Raw genomic sequence first — 24,557 nt, 5'->3', positions numbered from 1 at the left:
ACAGCACTCTACATCTGCAAGTGTAGCCATGCCCTAAGAGTCTTTAGTAGGTAAGACACTGGAAACTTCACTTTTCTTTCCCCTAACATAGATCTGTATCTAATCAGACCAGGAATATGCAGTTCTGGAATGTATGGACACATACATTTGCAGAGAGGAAGGATGGTCCAGTAGTTAGGGACTAGTCTAGGACTTGGGAGTTCAAGTCCCTGATCTGCCACGGACTCCTGTGTAATCTTGGGCAGATCACTTAGCCCTGGTCTACAAACAGAGCTAGGTTGACGTAAGGCAGCTTATGTCTACCTAACTCTGTAAGCATCTGCACCAAAATGTAGCTCCCATCCGTGTAACTTGCTCACTACACCAACTGGATAACTCCACCTCCGCGAGAGGTGTAGCACTTAGGTGTAGTTAGGTCGACATAGTGTCAGTGTAGACACTGCGTTGCTTACATTGACTGGCGCTGCCTGTCAGAAGCCGTCCCACAGTGCCCACACTGACAGTTAAATCTGTGCAAGTGCTCCTGGTGAGGACGCGCACCGCCAGCAAAAGGAGCATAGCGTAGACATGCAAAAGCGATTGAATTACTGTGGTGGCTGTACGTCGACCTAATGTAGGTCAACTTAATTTTGAAATGTTGACTTGCCCTTAGTCTCTCTGTGCCTGGGATCCCATCTGTACAGTGTACTTCCCTACTTCACAGGGGTGTTGTGATAATAAATACATTAAAGATCGTGAGGCACTCAGATGCTATGGTAATTGGCACCATATAAATTGATAGTTTTAATAATTAGAGAATTGTCTCTTTGCACCACTAAATTGCTCATTTACCTTCCATTATGACGCATTTTTTTAGCCCTGTTTACAAGTTAGCAACAACCCTGTTGTAATGCAGGCTACTGATCACTCCAAGTGTTGCTATTGTTTAATATTTGTATTATGATAGTGCCCAGAGGCCCCACATCAGGATCATGGCCCCATTGCTCTAGGTACTATGCAAAGAGAAAGGTGGACACAGTCCCTGCCTCAGAGAATTTACAGTTCACAGCTCTGCTTTGATTTTCCCAGGCTACCTCACCTCACCAGTCCCAGCATTCCACGGTGGACGTTGGACAGCTGCATGACCCCCAGACGTACACCCAGCATGCCATCCAGGTGCAGCATATCCAGGTCACAGAGCCTGCCCCAACAACTCAATCATCATCACAGGTATCCCATGCTTTCAATGCAAAGAGCATTCTCCATGCCAGGATGCTCAAGCTGGAGTTTTATACAGCTCTATGCAGCTGATGCTCTGTCCGTAGGACTCTCATTGAAATCCTTAAGAGTACTGCACATGGAGCTGTTGCAGCATTAGGACCTTGAGATTATTTAAAATAGTTCCCAGATATTCCCACAGCATATGCAAGATAGGGGTGTAAAGACACTTGAGTGGACATATTTATGACTTCGTATGGTTAAAGGGTGAAAGAAGTTCACAGATCTTCAAATACTGGCCATCCTCAGAGGGAGATCATGGGAACATGAGCATTTTAGAGAGACATTATAGACTCGGCATGAGACTAGGAAATCCTGAGTTCTAATCCTGGTCTGCCATTAACCTGCTCTCTGTGCCTCAGCTTTCCCATCTGTATAATAGGGCTAATGATACTTAAAGTATTTGTTATGTCTGTACAGTGCATATTTGAAAATATAAAGTGCCTATGTACAATAGTGGTGGGTATTTTAGAAATGCAGAGATAGCTTATGAGAAAGATGGATAACTTATTTATTTACTAATTTATTTAGATTGTTTAAATGGGCAGTTTCTTTTAAAAAATGCAAATCTCTTCTTGTATGTACAAGATTAACATACTATTTAAACAAAAGCATTTACATGCTGTCTTGGTGCCAATAAAGAATTCTCAGGAGTCTCTCAGTCATCTGTCCTAAAACCCCATTTGGCTTCACTCCCTCCCTCAGAAACGCTTGAGGTAAAATATAGGCCTTGCAGTCATCAAATTAGGCTGTGGCCAACACAGGAGTGAGGTAATCTCAAAGGCCCTTCACTGAAAAGGCTCTGCCAGCAGCCCTCTCTTATGTAAGCCAGGGGATCATGCAGAGAGGCAGTCCTGAAGGTATGTACAGCCCCCACATTGCTCTCTAGCTACTTGTTTTAAAGCAGTGATGATTAATGGTACAGGTATTCCCAGGGTCTGAGACCAATAATGAATTATTTCTGTTACACACTGCAACTATCTGAAGAAGAATTAAAGTCCTTTTCCTAAGTGTCAGAAAGTTCAAAATTCAACTTGCCCCAGAGAGTGTTCAGTTTGTAGTACTGGTCTTTTCTGAGTAGTTAAAAGACTTGTACAGTTTCTGGTTCTGATCCCGGCTCCCTGCCCCAGACTTGCTGCATGACCTTGGGCAAATCACATCTCTCTACCTCTGTTTACCTCTCTCTGAACTGGGTCTAATAATACTGACTGAGCACACAGAGAGGTTGTGAGGCTAAATCCATTAATGTTTGCAAAGGGCCTTGAGCTCCTTGCGTGGAAGGTGCTATAGAAGGTCAAAGCACTGTTATTATTATTATTATTATAGTGACTAGTGGTAGAGCAGGACTTCACTGTAAACATGCTACTAAGTTTATAGTTGTCCACAGAACAGGTGCAGCATGGGTGGCAGCAGCGCAAGATGTTCCCATGCTGTTCTGCCACCCTTGACCTGGTATGAGAGAGACCTAAGGATGAGAAAGGAGTTTATGCTTCATGGACATTCATTCAGAGCTTGGCCTCTTCTGAGACTGCCAGTTGTGGGAGTGGTTATGATATGGACATTTTTTCAATTAGGAATGACTCAGGGGACCCACTGATTCCTGTGCCAAAAGACAGCTGCAAATGCACAATAACTATTGATCGCTGCCCACCTGGGCTGAGGTTTGCACTATCAACTAAAGAATTAATCCAATAGTATCCTAATACTAAGGGTATGTCGACACTACCTGCCGGATCGGCGGGCAGCGATCGATCCAGTGGGGGTCGATTTATCGCTTCTGGTCTAGACACGATAAACCGATCCCTGAGCGCTCTCCCGTCGACTCCTGTACTCCACCGTTGCAAGATGCACAGGTGGAGTCAACGGGGGAGCGGCAGCAGTCGACTCACCCCAGTGAAGACGCCACGGTAAGTTGATCTAAGTACGTCGACTTCAGCTACATTATTCACGTAGCTGAAGTTGCGTAACTTAGGGTATGTCTACACTACCCGCCGGATCGGCGGGTAGTGATTGATCTATCGGGGATTGATGTATCGCGTCTCGTCTAGATGCGATACATCGATCCCCGAACGCACTCCCCGTCGACTCCGGAACTCCACCAGGGCAAGAGGCGGAAGCGGAGTCAATGGGGGAGCGGCGGCCGTTGATCTCGCACCGCAAGGACGCGAAGTAAGTCAGACTAAGTCGATCTAAGATATGTCGACTTCAGCTACGCTATTCTCGTAGCTGAAGTTGCGTATCTTAGATCGATCCCCACAGTGTAGACCAGGCCTTACATCGATCCCGCCCCAGTGTAGACCAGGCCTAAGAGGAATGTACCTCCAGCAGTACAAATGCGCGTAAGCCGTATCCTGCTGGCAGACAAATAATTATGTCTAATTTCATGGTGTTGTTCTAGGTGGGAGCTCAGCCATTGAGTCCCTCATCACAACAGTCTCAGCAGGAACTCAGCCCCTCCCAAATGCAAACAACGACATCAGCACCAAGCCAAACTCTCCAGCAACAGCAAGGATCCTCAGTCCAGCACACGTATCTACCCAGCACATGGAACTCATTTCGTAGCTACCGTAAGCATCAGAAATGGGAGAAGGTCAGCAATCCCATTAACTCCCTTTGGGACTGGATTCAAGTCTCTTAGCCCCTTTCCCTCCATTTCCCCAGCTGTAAAATGGGAAGTGAAACACTTCCTTGCTTCACAGAGGATTGGGAGGATTCATTAGTTAGTGTTCATTAAACTCCTTGAAGGGGAACAGGGCTATATCAATACAAACTATTATTATTGGACTTTCCCCTTTCCAGGCTGGAGTCACACCCGTGTGTTTTAAGTGGTCTGTTTTAGCAGGCTGGTTTCTCTTTTCCAAGGGGAGTGCATTTGGCAAGAATAAGTCTGCCTTGGAGAATGGATTGCTTAAATTCAGAGGAAAGCCCTAACACATTCCGAAAAGGCTCATTTAGGAGAGGGTGACACAAAATGGACTTTTCACACCTGATGTCAAGTACCTTCCTGGGCAGCTCTGGCCAGGAACCCTCTGAATCCTGGAGCAACACATCCTTGAGGAATACTTCCATATATGGCAACAATGGCTATGATGGCTGTGGACTAAAGAGATCCTGAGATGATATCAGTTGGTGATGCTCCACTGAAGTCAATAGGGCTATGCTGATTTTCACCACCTGAGGATCCGGCCCTACGTGTCTGATTCTTTTTTCCACGGGAGCTCAAACTTTGCCCAGATGAAGGCTGTGTTGATAACTCACCAGAAGCCCAACACTTAAATTGTACAACCGGCGTCAGTTGCTGCCTAATCTTACAGCCCTTGGAGACTGGGTGCCAGCATGCAACTTCCATCTTCATTTAAGCAGCCGCACTGCACTTCATGCTGAAACTTGTACTCTTTGCGAGTCAGCCTTACCTCTGAGTTAAAATGGGGATAGTCACAGTCCCCACTGTAGCACTCCCGGGCTTTATCCATACTAACCTCTGAGCGTCTTTAACTGTATTTCTCGATCCTCTCTTCTAGCATCAGAAATTCAGATGATGGCCATCCCACAGGGGCAGTATGTGATTGCAGAGACAGCGGTAGGCACTCCTGTCACCACAGTGAACACAGGGCAAGTGAAAGCAGTCACCCAGGTAAGCAGAAGGAAGGCAGTCTTTGTTCTGGGAGGATGAATTAGAGATAAAGCTCTCGGTCTGAACACATTAAAGAAACACCAAAAGAAATGTCAGGGGGATACAAAGTAGGAAACATGGTGGTGTCATACCAAGGATACATGTAAAGGTGTTTTCTGAAGTTATGTGCCTTACAACTGATAAAAACGGAATGTGTGTGTAAGTGACAGAGAGATAGAACTGTATGATCTAAAAGATCACAGGCCTTCTGCAACACTTGTACCAAGTACCATATTGGGGCAGTGTCCATAGCTACGCTTTCAACCCTTAGTTACATAACATGCTGGGACTCAGGCGGCCCAAGGCTGAGGAGCAATGTGGCGTTGTTCTTTAGGGTCCAGGAGGCAAGAAATGATCTGTTTGGTGGGAAGGTGTCAGTCATCTACTTCAAGGGAAAACACAGTTAATTATTTATGTAGTACCACAATCCCTATGAGCTGGGGTAGCAGGGTGATCTGCCCCTTTAAAGGGCTGCAGAGCTAAGAAGCAGCAAGCCCTGGCCTAAGGAGAAGCCTGGCAGGTAGGAGCTGGGAATCAAAGCCAATCATTAGCTGCTGCTTAGCTGGATATGCTGATCACCCTGCTACACACAAGTGAAAATGAAGAACCCTGTACCAAGGCATTTACAGTCCGATGCCGCCGTTTGGCTGACATTTACTCGTATGAGTGGCTTTACATGAGCAAATAGTTCCATTTAGCTCATCAAACTGAGTCCAGTAGGACTATTCCCTTGCATAAATGATTGCAGGATCAGGGCCCAAATTAGTAGTATTGATTAGTTATAATACTTGAGATAGGTAAGTGTGTATTAAAGCAGGCTACAGATAGAAATGAATTTTCAAAACAGTTTTTAGAAACTTTTGTCATTGTTAAACTCTTTGCATAACTGAATGATGTGAATGGACTCAGTGAAAGCTGCCATGATACTCATATTGTCTAGCAGGAGATGCAACATACTAATATAGGATACAGAAATGCAGCTCCAACTGGAATGTATGGGAAAATAGGAGACTTTGAGTTATTGTAAAGTGAGTTAGTTATTTTAATTTTTTGCATGGGTGGGTTAATTATATAGTTGGTTTTAGCCAATTAACCCTTTTTTATAGTAGTTAAATGAGCCTTACAATTTTGAAAGTATCTTGTTTGTGTTTTTATTCTGTAAACGTTAGAATTCAATACAGTTTAATTTTATAATCGCTCATTAGACAATATTCCCCAGTGCTGAGACAGAAAAGTTGTAATAAGAAGGTGTGAGAGAAAGACAGCTATTCAGCTGGTCTGAAATATCACTGTAACTTGTGCTTCTACTTTCTGTGCAGACCCATTATGTGATATCTGAAGGTCAACCCGATCTGGATGTAAAACAGAACTCTTCACTCTCCAGTGGGGTGCAGGTGGGTGTGTCTCAGCCATCAGCACACTGTGACCCCTTGGAATCACAAACAACCAATCAACAGCAAACCACACAGTACATCATCACTACAACCACCAATGGGAATGGGGGCAGTGAAGTGCACATCACTAAACCAAGAACTTTCTCCACAGAGCAGGAATGAAGAAATTCCATTGTGTCACCTGACTTTAAGGACAACCTCTCCCCCAAAACATCTGGGTGTCCTGGAGCTCTTATGTTTTAAAGTATTCATTCACATAACTTCAGCTAGAATCTTGGAGCTCTTGCTGATGCTTTATAAGGGGGTTTAGGTCGCAGCAACAACTAAAAAATACCCTCAAAACCCTTTGGGAATGGTGCCATCTTATGCAAATCTTCAAGAAAAAGGAAAAAATGAGAAGCGGAAACTGTGCTTGCCCAGAACTTTACTTTTTGGCATGTCTGATGACCCTTATTTTTCCTTTGTGGAAGTATCACAGTATACAACATTTATTATAAAAGTGGGGGAAAATACTTGCCAAACAAATAGCTAACGGCAGATTATGCCCCCTGTACATTTCTACCATCTACAGTTAAACAAAAAGACATCATGTAAACTGCCTGTGGTATTTGCTGTATGTCAGAACTGCTCCCTGTGTCTTTATTTTTAAATGGCCAAGGAAGAAGGGAATATACCAGCTAGATAAAGAGCAGACCACCTGGAAAGAAGGAGCAGCAGCAAATCGGTGACTCCTTGTGTGCACGTGAGTGTGAGAGGGACAGATGTAACAATGAAGCTGTGAAACTGTGCAGAAGCAGTCAATTAAATTATTATTTAGCAACCTTTTAGAACTGTTTACATGCTGTCTGCGCTGCCCTGCCAAGAAGTTCTGGGGAGAAGGAAAGATGCAGTCTTGAAACCTCAATGTTTGGAATTGAAATCCTAATAGCACATGACGGTAACACCGAGCCTATACTGTGTTTTTCCCTACACTCACAGGGAACTCTTCTTTTCCCTTGTAAACCAATAAAAGGCTCGGTAATGTTTAAACCTCTATAGTAGCTTTGTGCTGTGACCCCTAATGATGGTTGTATGAAGAGAGAATGGGGGGAGGGAGTTTAAAGAAATTGATTTTTTTTTTTTAAACTTTTCTTTGGTAGTTTTGAAGGGAAAAGGCACTCTGAACGCTGTGCCTTACAATCCCGGTTTGAAACTCACTTTAACCTGCAATGTCAGCAGAGAACCTCTGTAACCTGCTCCCTGCGTACACACTTTTTGCAGACGTGGTATTCTTATCTCTAGTGCTGCCTCAAAATTTAATTTCTTTTCTCTGTGAAGGTTGAATGGAAAGTTGGTTGCTCTGATAAAGTTGGTTGCTCTGATTTTCCATGTACCTTGTGTGGCAATTCCTATGGACTGTTTCATAAAATGACCAGCATTGGACTCAGGAAACACAAAAAAAGAATGCTAGTGGACCACTGTTATAGGACAATGAAAGCCATCTCAAAGGATCTGGCAGACCTGGTCTTTTACAGAGCTTGTGTTATGGTTTGGGACCAGGGGAAAGGGAAGCTGTGTCTTCAAAGCAGTTTATTTTTTCTTACATTGCTCCCCTTTAAGGGTCTGTTTGTTTGTTTTTAAACCAAGGGGAAGGAGGTGATTTTTACTCTGGTACTTAGGAGGATATCACCACAGCTCCACAGACTCCATATGCCTAAATCTTTACTGACTCTGCTTGAAAAGCTACCCCAGAGTGTCAGTGTCTAATAGGATACATTGTAAACTTTGGTCTTAATGGCCTTTTGTGACATAATAATTAACAGATGAAATCTATTTTGAACAACTTTTCTTTGGTGCTACACTGAAGATCCCTTGCTTACACAAGTGTGCCCGTTGGTTTTGGTGAGGCTACTTGTGAGTGTGTGTAGGAGTTGCAGTAGCAGGCCCGATGATGCCAAGCCTTAAACTGAAGTCCCAATTTAAAACCGTAACTGGACAACTACTTGATGGCAAAGCCTGGTGACACATATTGCTGTGGTAAATAACATATCCGTTCATATGGAGTGGAAACAATGACTGTGCATGATGAGATAAACCCTGTTTAAATATTGGCCGGCTCAGCACTGCTTTAGGGTAGTCTTGAAGTGATTGTCCAAAATGTAGACTAAATTTGTATCTGGGATCTTCCTGCTTTGACTGTCCCGAAATGCTGGAGCATTAACAAGTTAGGGGCTTGAATTCTGCTCCAAAGCCCATTGAAGTGAATGAGCGTCTTTCCATTGACTTCATTGGGGCTTTGGATCAGGTCCTTTCTTTGCAGCGGTGCTGCGCAACGGTCATTCCTATTGATTCCAACTAGAGCTGTACATGCTGAGCACTTCTGGAAATCAGGCCCTTGGTATGTTGTTTGTGTAGGAGAAAAGGAGGAAGCTCACTGGCCTCACAGCTTCTTATTAAAAAAAGGAGGCTTTTCTCAGATTGCCAGATGATCTACTAACTAAAAATGAAGGTATACACGTTCCTCTACACAGTCCTACAAATTTAAAGTCAGAGATGTGGTACTACAGATAATGAGAAGTAGGTGATTTGAAAATGTCACATGGTAAATAGTTACTGTTTTACAGGAGTCTTTTAAAGTCTTTAAAGGTCCAGTTTCCAGATATGAAGAATAAGCCTTTAAAGAATTGCAATTGTAGGCTTTAAAAAGTAATGTTTTCTTCAACTCTGTTTAGAAAACATCACTTAATGGGGACACTTGTTCTTGTACCAGTTATTTCAAGTTACAAACTAGCCCGTTGTTATGGAATGCAGTTTGAAAATGACCTTTTTGAGCTTGTATTTTGTTTATCGAGGATTTTTGTCCTGTGTCTCACAGAGGCACCACGTACAAAACCACCAGCCAGAAACCAAAGTGGTGATTCACTTTGTGTCTCAAATTAATGGATGGATGAGAATACAATATATACAAAGAGAGACATAATCTTCCCTGGGAATTAAGCATCATGCATGTTCATTCCAAAGTAATGAATTATAACGATTACACAGATCTGGGGAGAGAACAGAAATTTGGTAGTGAAAAACAGTCCTACAGTTGAGTCTGTAGTGCAGGGCACCTCTTAAAAATGAAAATCGGTTTCTATGGCTGTGTGCAGACCTGCAGTGCAGAAAACATATGAATTTCTTTTCTTTTGCTGGAGCCAGCCCATAGATCTCTGTCTCCTAAATAATATCCCATCAGAGCTTAAGGCTGCCCTAAGAATTACATGCTGGGCGCTCCCTTTGGCTTCCATTGGGTACCTCTGCTCATGCATCTGAGTGCAGAAGTTGGCCCTGATTCTCTGCTCTCCAAAATAATCTTACTTGCTTCTTTCCAAGAACTGTTAAAACACCTGGGACTGAATCTGGATGTTTTGTGAGACACTGAAGCTGACTGACTAGTTGCATCATTCTGACCCTGTTCTGTTATTTAAATGTGTATGTTTATTGTACATTCAGTGACTGTTATAGTGTTAATAGTATTGTGCTACCTGGCAGGTGTAAAAACAAAATTAATAAATTTTTCTTCTTTTTTAAATACTGAACGTGATTTGTGCATTCATGATGGTTGCAGCAGCAGCTGCTGTAGTCAAATATGATTCAGCTTACACCTGTAAGTTACTTGTCTTAAGCTTCCAGGCCCCTAATTTCCAGTTTTTGCATTCAAGGTGCTGCATAATTCTGCCCTTCCATACTTCTGTTCTTGGGTCTTTTTGTATTACCCTCCACTATGCCATATACTGATTGTATAATTTTCCAATAAACACCTCCTCATCTTCTTCCATGCTGCCTCCCACCCATGCATGAAATGTCCACCCATAGTTCACGTGCAAGGCCACTATCTATGCCTTGATCAAATCCTTCCTCAAGACCCAATTTATCGTCATGCTAGCAGCGTAATTTGGTATTGTCTTTATTCTATAGATGGCCACTAAATGTCATGCAATTTTTGGTAGCATCCTAATCATACACCTAGACCATGTCTACACTAGAGACCTTATAGCGGCATAACTGTACCACTGCAGCTGCACCCCTGTAAGATCTCCCCGTGTAGCCACTCTATGCTGATGGGAGAGAGCTCTCCCATCAATGTAATTAAATCACCCCCAACAAGCAGTAATAGCCATAGCATGGTGTGGTGGCTACTGGAAATCAGTAGATAAGCAGTTCAAATCCATCCTACGTCACTAGTAACGGCTAACCATGGGATGATTGTTTGGTGACCTTTCTGAATATGGGTGTCAGTCCAGTTCTTCATGACAGATGTCTGCAATACATGGGGAAAAAACATGTCCAACCCTTGTTGGCAGTCTCAGCAGTATGAATGGAATAGGCCATGGAGACACCTACCCACTCCTCCCCAGATCTCTCTAGGTTAAGGTTCAAGCACAATGACCAGATAGTGTGGAAAAGCTTGCACTGCTGCTACCCAAGTTGTATCTGTGCTGTGGAGAATCTGAAGATATGAGGTTCCCGGGCTGTCAATCTGGTACCTTTCCACCAAAACTAAATTAAGTGAATCCCCCCACATCTGTACACCCCCCCCCACACCAATGCACCTCCCCCCACATCTGTGCACCCCCCACACCAATTCACCTCCCCCCACATCTGTACACCCCCCCACACACACCAATGCACCTCCCCCCACATCTGTACACCCCCCACACACCAATGCACCTCCCCCCACATCTGTACACCCCCCCACACCACACACCAATGCACCTCCCCCCACATCTGTACACCCCACACACACCACACACCAATGCACCTCTCCCCACATCTGTACACCCCCCCCACACACCAATGCACCTCTCCCCACATCTGTACACCCCCCCACACACACCAATCCACCTCCCCCCACATCTGTACACCCCCCCCACACACCACACACCAATGCACCTCCTCCCACATCTGTACACCCCCCCCACACACCAATGCACCTCCTCCCACATCTGTACACCCCCCCCACACCAATGCACCTCCCCCACCCCTCTGCACCCCCAGCTATGCACCCCGCCCCGTCACAGCTGTGCACCCCACTTCCTCGCTCAAAACCCCTGGTTCCTATTTTCTCCGGGGCTGCCCCCTGCGCTGCGCTAACCCCGCCCACAGGGCTGCAGCAGCTAGTTCGAGCCACGCCCACTACGTGACGTTACGCATGCGTGAGAGGCTGCCGCGCAGACGCTCCACTTTGAGGCCGCCGGGAAGAGGAGGTGCGCATGCGTACGAAGGGTCCGTCAGGCTGAGCTGGGGGCTCCGCCTTCCGGGCACCGTGCTCGCGCTCGTGCTCTGGGGAGAGGGTGCGCGCGCACGCGCCTCTCCCCTCACCCCCGCCCCGCAAACTTCCTGGGTGCTGCGCCCCTCCCCCACGAAACTTGGAAGCTGGGTGAGCCGCGTGCGGCCTGGAGCCGGTTGTGGGGGGCAGGGGACTGCGGGGGGGGGGGCTCCTAGGGGTGGGGAGCGGGGGGGGCAAGGGCCTGCGGGGGGGCTCCTGGGGGCGGGGCGCGGGGGGACAGGGACCCGCCTGGGGGGGGGTTCATGGGCGGGGAGCGGGGGGGCAAGGGCGTGCGGGGGGGGCTCATGAGGGCGGGAAGCGGGGGGGGGCTCATGGGGGCGGGGAGCGGGGGGGGCAAGGGCCTGTGGGGGGGCTCATGGGGGCGGGGAGCGGGGGGGCAAGGGCCTGTGGGGGGGCTCATGGGAGTGGGGAGCGGGGGGGGGCAAGGGCCTGCGGGGGGGCGGCAGGGCCCTGCCGGGGGGGGGTCCTGGGGGCGGAGAGCTGGGTGGTCCATGAGTCGAGGTGATGGGGTTCCTGGGGATGAGCTACCGGCATGGTGTGCGGGTTCCTGGGGGGCGGGGTGATCCTTGGAGAGAGAGGGGTGGTTGGCAATGCTGTCCAAGCCACTGTTTGTTACCTGGGTCCCTTGAGTGGACTGTTTTTTCCTCTATCCTGTGCAGTTACTGTTTGTTCATTGTAGTGTTGCTGCTGACTTTGGTTATCAACTTTTGTTATTAGCAGAAAAAGCATTGAAACGTTTGGGGGGATGAGCACTCCCTGAAGATATACCTAGACGTTGCAAACAGATCTAACTATGTCCATCCTTCTTTCCCAGGGCTCTTTGGCAGGGACAGTTAGAGGGTGATGGTGAGTGTCATTTGAGCAGTTTGTTTTGTTATATGTTAGCAGGTGTATATTGTTATAGTCTCTGTGGTTCGTGTTTGAGCATTTGATTTGTTTTGGTTGCATTTTATCAATGGTTGATGTTATATTTTGTAAGTGTTTTGAGCCTGGAATAGGTCACAAAATCTAAATAAATTTGAAAAACACCTTCGAAAATAAATGAGGGTGATCTGGAAGAATGATGTAACTTTGGGTTCTATAGTAGCTGGTGTAGAGTATCATGATTGTAATATTTTTAATAGGGCATGGTAGGTCAGGCATTGAATCTGCTGTGTAAATGGTCTTTTGGGCAGTGGGAGCAAGGACTGCTGAGATTTATTCCTGACTCTGCCACTGGATTTTAGGCAAGTCCCTTAGCCTCTGTGCCTCAGTTTCTCTCTGTATTGTAGAACTAGTATGAATTCCCATACCTCACAAAGCTTATAGAGCATATTTTGTAAACCCTATTGAAATGCTAGTTGATAATATTGGATTATAATTGTCTTTATTGGCAATGTAGTTGTCTGTTTCTCCAATTTATGATGAATTCACATGGTTTTACCAGATTATTTATGAGGCTAAAAGCCCTAGAACTTGTGTTTTAATTTTAAAAAAGTAAACATGTATTCCCATTTTTCTACTCTTACTGATTCAAGTTCAATCTCTTGTTTTATTCACAGATCAGGTACGCTTGAGACGACTTCAGTTCACATACTTTAATCCCGCTTCTCGAATGTTCTTAATCCTTGGCTAGAGTGTCCGCGCATTCTGGAGGCAAGAGGTAATTCCTCCTCTGAACCAATTTAGTTCTGAAAAGGGACTCATCTCCTCTGATAGATTGAACCAAACTGCACTAAAGCTTGGAATAGAAATGAGATTTCAAAATGAATGACATTCGGTGTTCCAGTGGCTGAACATGAATCAGGATTCACATGAAGGGCAAATTAATGAATGGCTTAATGTTTGTTGTTTGGGCAAGACTGATGCTGCTGAGTGGTTGGCCCTTTGTAGATGGTGTATTGAAGTCACAACCACAGAAGCAAAGTTGTGAATTCTTTAATGTTATAATGCTACTTAGTGTGGCATGTTTTGCGTGGAGGCTTGAGAGTAATGTTTAACTCGCTTGTAAGAAAGCTTCAGGCTGCTATGGAAAATAAAGGGAGTATATTTACAGGTCTCTCATCTGGTCAGAGCCATGAAGTATCTTTGCAGACCAGTAGCCTGAGGTCTGGTTTGCTCAGCAGGCAACACCCTCTAATTCCAGTAGCTCTTTCTTCATGATTCTTTATACACTTCTCATCTATCCCCATGTCTTGGGTTTTTCTATTTCTCGTAGTTTCCATGTCTCTACTTACAGGTTTCACCCTCTTCAGAATCCTGGGTTGTGAGGCTTCTGATCATGAACCATAAACCATGTTGTAAGAGTGAATTTAATGTAAAGGTGATTTATGTTTAGGCTTCCAAATTAGTTTGTGTAGGAGAATAATTTTTTAATTTGGATTTAAACATTCCTCAATAGTGTTTCATCCCAAATATTGCAGCAGTGATGTAGTGCATAAGACTTGGAGTGAAACTGACCAGGCCGGTCTTTATTATTAAAGTTTAGTGACAGGCAAAATATAAATTGCATATATAGTGAAAAGTAAATTATTAGGACTGCAAACAGTTGGTAGTGTTGTAAGTAGAACAGGTAAGCAAAATTTAAAACTATGGTTATTAATCATCTAATATCCGTTTCTGTTTCCCTGGTGTTCTTTATATGTACTCTGTGTATGTTTGTGTGCAGGCTTGTCACCTGAAAGAGTGATAGTCCCTAGTACACCTCTACCTCAATATAGCGCTGTCCTTGGGAACAAAAAAATCTTACCGTGTTATAGGTGAAACCGTGTTACATTGAACTTGCTTTGATCCACTGGAGTGCGCAGCCCCCCCCCCCTTTGTTGTTGGCAAGTTTATGCCAGCAAATAATAGTTTCTTTTGTTCAGGGACTGAGATTACACTGAAGAATGGATTCTCTGGACCACATGCTGACAGACCCATTGGAGCTAGGACCATGTGGGGAGGGAAATGGCACACGGATCATGGAGGACTGCATGCTAGGAGCAACAAGAGTTAGCCTGCCAGAGGACCTCCTAGAGGATGTAAGTAATAATAAGAGCACTTTCCATTTCCAGAGTGTTTGATAAACATAACTACTTACTCGCCTCACAAGGAGGTTGTGGGTATTATTCTCACTGTTTTACAGAGGAAAGTCAGAGCAGTTGTGGGGTGGGGGGAAAAGAGGGGTAACATCCCCAGGTGTCCCAGGCCCTGCTGAAAAAAGGTGGGTTTTGAAATCAACTTGACTCAATCTGGTTAGTTTAACCCAATTGGAACTCTCCCTTCCCCGGACACCTGTATAGAGACAGTTTTAACACCTAGCACAGGGGTTCTCAAACTGGGAGTCGGGACCCCTCGGGGGTCGCAAGGTTATTACATGCGGGGTCACGAGCTGTCAGCCTCCACTCCAAACCCCGATTTTCTTCCAGCATTTATAATGGTGTTAAATATATAAAAAAATGTTTTTAATGTATAAGGGGGGGTCGCACTCAGAGGCTTGCTATGTGAAAGGTGTCACCACTACAAAAGTCTGAGAACCCCTGAGCTAACAGTTGAGTTACCTTGTTGTGTTGTAGCCTGGGCTCCCTCCTAGATGACAACATAGCTAGCTAAACATGATTTTAAAGGTGCTGAGTGGTGTTTCAAGTCGTGTTAGCTAAATCTATTTTAAAAGCCCCCTTTTTTTTCTAGTCTGTTCCTTATCTAGTAAACATAGTGACTCTCAATCTCTTCTCAGATCTAATATTAGAACATCTTTCTGTTACTTTTATACCTCCTGATCTCTCTCTCCATCTGCTATGAGTCCTCATGACTGGAATCCTTTAATATGTTCGCCTTTCAGTGTTTTAGACCACTACTTTCCACAGTCTGTACTGGACAGTGTCTTGTGACTTTTATTTCCCTCTGGAAAGCCTTGAGGGATAAAGATTTGTTAAAGATGCTGGAAGGCATTTTGCTTCATTCTTGTCTTTGTCGCCTTTAGCCTGAGATCTTTTTTGAAGTTGTCAGCCTATCTACGTGGAAGGAGGTTCTGACAGACTCACAGCGAGACCACCTAAAAAAGTTCCTGCCCCATTTCCCGGAAAACAACCCTGAGCACCAGAACAAGCTCATCCCAGCTCTGTTCAGCGGAGAGAACTTTCGCTTTGGAAACCCACTGCACATTGCCCAGAAACTCTTCCGGGGTCAGTGTCCACTCATTCTGCTTTTAACTTTTATTTTATTTTATTTTTATTTAATGTATATCTGGTGAAAGGTACCAGGTTGATAGCGAAGGAGGCTGAAGCTCTGTTTATTCATGGAGTTGGTACAACACAGACCTGTTTGCTGAAACTGTCAACAAGGTATCAGCTAGTGCCAGCTGTGCCATTTTTGTGATGTGTACACTTGTCTGCTGAAATCTCCAGATGTATTTCTCAGAGGACACTGGAATGTGGCAAGAACTCTTGGTCATCTGACCTAGAACAGCAAAGCTCCAGATCTTGTCACTCCTCCGAGAATTGCAATCTCTTTGATATTATACTTGATTTTTCAACAGGTCGTGGCTGCTGTAGCATCTGGGTTATTTATGTAGAGAAAATAAACTGCAAACTTTTTAAAAGGCTTTAATTTCATCTTGCAGCGGAGGGAAGTCAAAACAGTTTTTATTCTTTTCTACAGATGGGCACTTTAATCCTGAAGTTGTGAAATACCGCCAGCTCTGTTTCAAGTCCCAATACAAACGCTACCTGAACTCCCAGCAGCAGTACTTCTACCGACTCCTCAAGCAGATCCTTGCTTCCCGCAATGTAAGTTCTTGCAGGTTGCTGTGAGTTACTTGATGCATTACATGAAGAACATGATTTAACTTTGTCTGTTGAAGGATTCGGTGGTGTTCATGTAGCCACTATTCCCTGCTGGAATGTTTTATTAAATACTGCAGCTGTTTTGATGTTGGTTCCTAAATGTAAAGTTTAGTTGCTGAAAGGATTCCGGATGCTCATGCAGATATTTGACAAGTATCTCTTACCCTGAACCAGGACAGATGCCTCACTCTTCTATGTAGCACCTTTTTTTTTTCTTTTCCTGAGGACCTCATTGTTTTATAAACAGTTTATAGATTCCACAGTCAGAAGTGACCATTGTGATCATCTAGTCTGACCTCCTGTATAACACAGGCCAGAGACCTGCCCCCAAAATAATGCTTAGACTAAATCTTTTGGAAAACATCCAGTCTTGATTTTAAAATTGCCAGTCATGCAGCATGACTCTTGGTAAATTCTTCCAGGGGTAGTTAGCCACTCTTAAAAATGTCCAGCTTATTTCCAGTCTGAATTGGTTTAGGTTCAACCTACAGCCAGTAGGTTGTTATACCTTCTCTGTTAGACTGAAGAGCCCATTGTTAAATATTTGTTCCCCATGCAGATATGTATAGAATGTAATCAAGTCACCCTTTAACCTTCTCTTCGCTAAGCTGAATAGATTGAGCTTTGAGTCTATCACTAGAGAGATGTTTTCTAATCCTTTAATCGTTCTTGTGACTCTTCTCAGAACCTTCTCCAGTTTATCAACCTTCTTCTTGGATTGTGGGCCCCAGAACTGGACCTAGTATTCCAGCAGGGGTTGCACCAAGGCCAAATATAGAGACCAATTATATTTAGCACTCAGCCTTTCTCCCCTCTCGCTCCTTCCATCCCAGCAAAGTAAATATTGTTATTTTATGGGTTGGCAAAGTGATGGTCAAGTGACTTCCCCAACATCATGTTGTTCAGTGGCAACGTTGGGAATAGAACCAGAGAGTTTGGACTCCCTGGGCTAGTCAATTCCCAGTGCTGACTTCTTGTCACCTGTGATAGCAACCCCCTAGTACTGACTCCAAGTATTTTGCTCTAAGCATTAGTCTGCATTCCATTTTCGTTACAGCACTGGTATCTTGGTTTTTAAATGTATCTGACTAGGAGTGCAGTGAAGTGTTGTTTGAGGTTATTTTTTAATATAACAATGTTTTCATCTTGTTGGTAACCTTCATGAAAAAATACTACCGTATTAAACATTAGATATGGTTTCTCTTCAGATTGTATAAATCTTTCACCTTCTTGTAAAGCTGGCTGCATGTGTTGTTTGAAGGCTAATTGGACAGTTTTTCTCCTGCTGAGATTGAGTTCTGTGTCCATTTTCTTTTGTAACTGGTCCTAAAAACCTACATTTATCCACTTAGATGTTACTGATGCCATACCCTTTAGCAGGGGAAACCTAGAACTTGAACTTGAGTCTCTTGGTAGGTAAGGAAAGAGGAACTGACTTCAAAATAAACCATTTATGTGTAATGACGTTGCCACTTCTGCTGTTAGTCAATAGCCTTACCTTTCTTAGGCAGTCCTTAATTAACCACATGACTCCTGGACCTTTGATCTGAGGATCTCAAAGCATTTTACAGACACCAATTAAACTTCACTATCTCTTGAAGAAGCAGACCTTGGAAGCTGCAGTTTGAGTGAAACTAGACAGTGCAGTGGAGGTACTGTGGTAAGGAGTAGGGAGAGTTTCTTGCCGCTGGCAGGTAAAACAGGTCTGGACTTGTGGAAGGGCCACTCCTACCCTGTTCTGCTGGGAAGATTGCTCAGTCTGTGCTCCTGAAGCAGCTTGCCTGTCCCTCAGGCCAGGAATCAGAGAGAAGAGATGTCACAACAGCAATTTAGGCTGGAGGCATATAATTACTGGGCTCCATGCCACGATGGTGGCTTCTAGCTAAGGTTAGATAGTCAGGGAGACAGAAGTGTTCTACCTATTGAGTGGGAGGGGAGCTCTTACATTCAGGATGGGAATGGGAGGTGGGGTTTGTATGTGGGACAAATATCTCTTCTTTGTTATCCTAAGGGTTAAACTACTTTTTCCTTTTTCTTTTGAAGGATATTTTCCCCACCTGTTTATTTAAAGCCAGTGTTCCAAATCTGTGTTAAGCTTCATGGGGTGCAAACCTATTCTGGTGCTCTTCTGAACAATGACTAGTCTGTACTTGACAAAATGGATCATATAGAATGAGAATAAGGGATAAAAAGCGATGCAGAAATACAATCCGTTATTAGACTTCCCCTTTATTAAGTACTGGCATACTTTTTGGGATTCCCTGCATACTAAATACTAGAATGCTATTAGTTAGCTTATAAAGAACTGGGTAGATGATACCAGCAACCATGTAATGATGATATATTATAATTTTTAAACTAATTAAATTGATCTGTAGGTGGGTATAAGTTACTCGTTGCCCACAAAGCTGGACTCTGCATCCCAGAGTCTTCCCTGTGTTGTAGATGTCTGTCTCTTTACTTCAGCATCTGCTCGATCTGGCTAGGAAAGGTGGCCCTGATCTGACCCTTAAGAAAAAATACCCATCCCCTCCATGCGGCCCAGAAGAACGGGATAGACGGACACATCAACGCTACCTGAAGGTCCTGAGGGAGGTGAAGGAGGAATGTGGAGACACCACCTTATCCTCTGATGAAGAAGGTAATGTAGCCAGTGTGTCCCAGGAATAGCATGAGAGACTTGGGGTATGGGCTGGGCTGGAAAGCCCTCTGCAGATACGGGCACAGTTGAAAGCCTCCTTTGGCCTTGATGCCAGAACTGGACATGATGACTTTCCCAGTTTCCTAGGAATTTTACTTGTTATTGAAGAATAATAAATCCTTCCTCAATATCTTTCTGACATAAACTTGCCTTACGCAGTGCAATGGATGGCTTAGGGAACTGGTGGATAACTGATAATACAGACTTCCAGCACTGGGTTCCTGGTTCCAGTCCTGTCCAATATGGTAGTAATCAACGGTTACCACTTTCTGACACGCTTTACGCCTAGGTAGGGATTCAGAGTCAGGTTCCTAGTGGATAGGAGTGCACATCACGGAAACAATCACCTTTATTTACTCTTAAAGTTCATATGTTTTCTTTCCCTGACAGTCTTTTGTGTGTTTGTGCAGGTTGGGAACGGGTCGGTTCTCCTGCTTGTCCTGGGGTAGATTCTCAGACTGTTTATTTGCAGGTGGAATCAATACCACCTTATTTTTTTCAGCGCTTTATACAAAATTTTATTAATAATGCCTCACAATACTGCTGTTAAGGAGATAAGAATCATTATCCCCATTTATCGATAGGGAAATTGAAATATTCATGCAAAGATGAAGTGACTTGGACAAAACCATGCACAGCATCTGAATCAGTGTTGGAATTAGCACTGAGACTCAACTACCAGACTAACTATTAAACCACTGTTCATCTAATCCAGGTCTGCTTTTCATAGCTGTTTAAATAACCCATCGAGTTGGTGGAAGGGAAGCTGCCAGGGAAGTGAGGGGATGGGGAGAGTGTCTTTTTGACAGTAAAGTAGCTATTGGATTCATGTTTCATTGGTATGGCTCCTTTGAACCCTGGGGGTAGAGTTAATAGGCTATTTGGGCAGCATTCCCTGTAGAAATAAAATTGAATTTACTACTTTCTGTTTTCTCAGATCTAAGTTCCTGGCTTCCAAATTCTCCAGCACATTGCCCGAGTCCAGCTCTTCCCCTCAGAGTGATCCCCACATTGTCAACTCTGGATATGAAAACAGCAGGTGTGAACTGAGCAAAGGCACAAGTGAAGTAGTGAGGAGCTGCTTGGAACTACTTAGGCCATGTCTACCCTACCACGTATGTCAGCAAAATTTATGTCACTCAAGGGTGTGAAACATGCTCCCCTCCACACCTCTCCCCGAGTGACATAAGTTTTGCCAGTGTAAATGGTAGTGTGCAGAGCAGTATGTCAATGGGAGAGCTCTCTCCCGTCGGCATAGAGCGGCTACACGAGAGATCTTACAGCGATGCAGCTGCATCGATACAACTGTGCTGTTGTAAGCTCTCTAGTATAGAAATAACTTTATTCAGGAAGGGTGATTTCTTCCAGTCCTTTCTGAAAAGTCAAGTACTGAAAGTCAAGGACGTCATGAGCATGATCTTTTGTAATGCTTCATTTTCTTCTTGATCCATGAGGTCTCTAAATATACTCCTTCCGGTCCCCTCCTTTCTGTTGAGGCAAACTAATATTTTAACACACAGCCATCCTTCCTCTCTGTTGTTGTGATGTGTATGTTCATCATTGTTCACTCTCTAATGGATAAAGCAGAACCCCATAATGCAAGTTGAACAGTATTACTGTATATCAAGGGAGCTAATTCTAGGGCTGTCTAGTCAAATCTGCACACTCCTCCTACGCACTTCTCCCAAGAAAACCACCTTGAAAAGCTGGATAAGAAAGTGTTGTGGTGGCTTTTCATGACCTGGTCTGGTTGGGTCACAGACTGAATTTCAAGCTGTCAAGTAGCATTTAGCTATTAAAACTTGAAGATTGTTGAAGGCGGGGATGGATGAGGAAAAGGTATGTTAAATTACTGTAATAACAGACTGACAAGGAATTTTGGTAATAGTTTTTCTTGGATTTATTTCATTGCAGATAAACTTGATTTTGGGGAGAATGACCTGAAGGTGATGCTGAAGAAGCATCATGAGAAACGGAAACGTCAGCCTGTAAGACACCTAGGAGACATGGGGCTGGGGATTACCTCTGTTTGTTTTTTAGCTTGTCTGTCAGCTGTAATGTATAGTGCAGTTATGGCTGGTAAAAGTATTGTAATTTCTTAGGGCCCCTTCTCATACAGCTCCTCTACTTTCCATCTGTCATATCTGCCTTACCACCCCCCAGTGAAAAGTGTTTACCTTTTTCAGCCCTGCAAAGTCAGCTATGGGGAGAACCAAGTGGGGTTCTATTCTTCCTCATGCATCCTCAGCAAAATTTTCAGCTAGGTTGTGGCTTTGGAGTCTTTGAAGACGGAAAATAAAATTAATCTTGGTTTCCAAATCCCGGAGTGTTGGGGAATTATGGCTTTGCAGGCATGGTCCCTGAAAGTGCCAGGATTGAGATGCCAGGAGTTAAATGTTTGAGTTCTAAACTGCAGTTTGATCTGGGATCCTAGGGAGAGAATACATCTGGAACTCATGAGAGCTTTGTCACTTGTCAAAGCATTACCACAGTTTAACCTTTATCATGCCCTACGGTTAAGTCTACATGGATATTTAGCTTTTGTCTTTTATGCTGACATCTACAGAGGTCTCCTAGATCTCACCAGTGATGTGTTATGGGGAGACTAAATGTTGTTTGTGGACTATATGCCATGCTTTGTATGAACTATATCAGGGATAGGCAACCTATGGCACGTGCGCCAAAGGCGGCATGTGAGCTGATTTTCAGTGGCACCCACACTGCTCGGATCCTGGCCACCAGTCCAGAGGGCTTTGCATTTTAATTTAATTTTAAATGAAGCTTCTTAAACATTTTAAAAACCTTATTTACTTTACATACAACTATAGTTTAGTTATATATTATAGACTTATAGAAAGAGCCATTCTAAAAACATTAAAATGCATTACTGGCATGCAAAACCTTAAATTAGAGTGAATAAATGAAGACTCGGCACACCACTTCTCAAAGGTTGCCAACTCCTGAACTATATCATAATTATATGATGGGGTGAATATGGAGGTTCCAGGGGGCTGCTTTGAGGTACAGAGTGCCACAAGGGTTAGGTAGTTTCCTCGGTTCACCTTCAGTAAGTTGAGTATCTGTGGATTGCCCACAGAAACTCAAGTTCTAGGTCTCACCTTTTTCTCTGGTGCCTCTTTCCCCTATCCTTCTTTGTCCTGTGTAGGACCACCCTGACCTAGTGACAGGGGACCTGACTCTCGATGACATCATGACTCGTGTGAATGCTGGCCGGAAGGGCTCCTTGGCAGGTCAGTGACTTGGGTGCAGTGTTGTCATGGGAATGTGCCCCTTGGGCTTTCTGTTGCTGCAGCTCTACAGAGAACATAAGAACACAAGAACGCCCGTACCGGGTCAGACCAAAGGTCCATCGAGCCCAGTATCTGTCTACTGACAGTGGCCAATGCCAGGTGCCTAACAGGCAATGATCAAGTGATCTCTCTTCTGCCATCCATCTCCATCCTCTGACAAACAGAGGCTAGGGACACCATTCCTTACCCATCCTGGCTAATAGCCATTTATGGACTTCACCACCATGAATTTATAGAGTTCTCTTTTAAACGCTGTTATAGAGGGAAGGAGAGTGGTTGGTTGTCCATCAACTTAAAGTACAGTTTGTCTGTTACCAATAAACAGCTCAGAATATTAACAAAAATAAACATAGCTATAGACTTGGGTCTGGAAAAAATTTCCTTTTTGGAAATAACCCCAATTTAATGATTACTTGGTAGGCTATTGGATCTAAATAGTGTAGACACAGGAGATTACATGCCCAAGAAAAACTGAGGGTAAGTGCAATATGTGGCATGTTAGATATCTAGGTCAGTGGTTCCCGAACTGGGGTTCATGAACCCCTGGGGGTTCGCAAAATGTTACAGGGGGTTCTGGGGAGGGGGGGGGGAATTCCCTAATGGCGGACAGAGCTGTCCCTAGGGACCCTGAGCAGCACAGGGTCAGCAGCCCCTAGACTTCGAAGAGCTAAGCAGATCAAAGCAAGCATATCTGTCACACTGAGGACATTTCAACTTCAAGACTCCTTATAAGAAATGGAAAGGGAGGTGGATATTTTTTGCTGCTTTTAAAATTAAATAGGCAGCTAGTATTGTTTTTAAAATTATTATGAAGAACAAGTTTAATCTTTGTTGTTACGTGCGTTGTTTGCCTGGACTGCTCAATCCCTGAATGCTTGTGTAGGAGGAACAATTTGAGTTGGCTTCTTAAATACCTTCATGCTGTTTCACATCTGATATTCCTTGATAAAACATAGGAGTCTTGTCTTATAACAGGCTTATTCAAAGTGCTACAAGCTACGAAAGTGAGATCTTGGAAGAGTGTTGCTGTTTTCATAATGTATTAAAAATACTGTAATGATAAATAAATAATTAATAATAGTGTGTAATAAGCATGTCATAAAAACAAATTTTATATTTCCAAGATCAATGCTTTTATATTTTATACTCAGGTAAAGGAAAAAATCCCTGGAAATATTCATTTTTAGGAGGGGATTCATGAGATTTGACATTTTGGTGAAAGGGGTTCACAGGTTGTTAAAGTTTGGGAACCACTGATCTAGGTAAATAAACCAGTCCTCCCAATCTCAGATGTCACCTATTTTTTAAACACCCCTTTCCCCAACTAAAGAGTTTCTCTAGTCAAGAGCAGTGCACTGAGGAAGAGAGGGAGATTTCCTGTGGAATCTCCCTACACATAATGCAGAAGATTGAATAAGTGCCCTGTGGCAATGACCACTGCTTATCTTGAAGCAGTTCTGGGCGAACTGCTGTTGTATGGGGATGTGTGTAATGTTGTACAAACACCTATAAAGATATAAAAATAGTCAGTCACTTGCTCCAAAAAGTTAATCTCGATTCCAGTGGAATAATTTGATGGTAGAATTAAATGCATGATAAATACATTTCCAAATACATAATTGAGTGTCTAGTTCATTTCTGATCCCTAATGTTATACACTGAAATGTTTCACTGAGATTTGTTCTGTCTCCTTTATCCAAAGCCTTGTTTGACCTTGCCATCATGAAGAAGAAGGTGAAAGAAAAGGAAGAAAAGAAGAAAAAAAAGTTGAAGGTGATTAAATCTGAGGTGGAAGATTTGGCCGACTCCTTTAGCAACGCTGATGGAATGCTCCCAGTATCACAGGACCCATCCCCCATTGCTCTGTCAGCTGTTAAAGAAGAGTAAGTGGTTTTCAGAAAGTTAATAGGGATGTGGGTGGGTGGGTGTGAAAGAGAGTGAGTGAGAGACAGGCTATATCGATACTACAAGCTAAGGACATGATTCCCAGCTCACAAACACACACTTGCATTAGCTTATTGAGAGCTAGCGTGAGTATAAATAGGTGTATAGCCATGATAGCATGAGCAGCCGAAGCAGTGGCATGGGTGAACCATGCTGAGTAC

At 43.9% G+C, this 24,557-nt stretch overlaps 2 protein-coding genes across 9 annotated transcripts in view; both read left to right on the top strand.

Moving 5' to 3' along the window:
• The window catches only part of PRDM10 (PR/SET domain 10), a 73,312-nt gene extending 65,868 nt beyond the window's left edge, over positions 1-7,444 (top strand). For all 6 annotated transcript variants that reach the window (XM_044997189.1, XM_044997190.1, XM_044997188.1 and 3 more), the window contains 4 exons: positions 1,069-1,209; positions 3,656-3,824; positions 4,779-4,891; positions 6,250-7,444. In XM_044997189.1, the coding sequence (XP_044853124.1) occupies positions 1,069-1,209; positions 3,656-3,824; positions 4,779-4,891; positions 6,250-6,486 (660 nt within the window). In that variant the 3' untranslated portion in view covers positions 6,487-7,444. The remainder of the gene's footprint in view (positions 1-1,068; positions 1,210-3,655; positions 3,825-4,778; positions 4,892-6,249) is intronic.
• Positions 7,445-11,591: 4,147 nt separating this feature from the next.
• The window catches only part of NFRKB (nuclear factor related to kappaB binding protein), a 34,506-nt gene continuing 21,540 nt past the window's right edge, over positions 11,592-24,557 (top strand). For 2 of the 3 annotated variants that reach the window (XM_044997220.1, XM_044997218.1), the window contains exons 1-11: positions 11,592-11,725; positions 12,450-12,481; positions 13,177-13,277; positions 14,482-14,637; positions 15,579-15,780; positions 16,256-16,383; positions 18,907-19,081; positions 20,079-20,180; positions 21,056-21,129; positions 22,308-22,392; positions 24,155-24,335. In XM_044997220.1, the coding sequence (XP_044853155.1) occupies positions 14,503-14,637; positions 15,579-15,780; positions 16,256-16,383; positions 18,907-19,081; positions 20,079-20,180; positions 21,056-21,129; positions 22,308-22,392; positions 24,155-24,335 (1,082 nt within the window). In that variant the 5' untranslated portion in view covers positions 11,592-11,725; positions 12,450-12,481; positions 13,177-13,277; positions 14,482-14,502. The remainder of the gene's footprint in view (positions 11,726-12,449; positions 12,482-13,176; positions 13,278-14,481; positions 14,638-15,578; positions 15,781-16,255; positions 16,384-18,906; positions 19,082-20,078; positions 20,181-21,055; positions 21,130-22,307; positions 22,393-24,154; positions 24,336-24,557) is intronic. The other variant, XM_044997219.1, reaches the window with a different exon arrangement.

The sequence above is a fragment of the Mauremys mutica genome, chromosome 22 (assembly GCF_020497125.1).
Source record: "Mauremys mutica isolate MM-2020 ecotype Southern chromosome 22, ASM2049712v1, whole genome shotgun sequence".
Lineage (NCBI taxonomy): Eukaryota > Metazoa > Chordata > Testudines > Geoemydidae > Mauremys > Mauremys mutica.
This window is presented reverse-complemented; position numbering and strand designations above follow the sequence as displayed.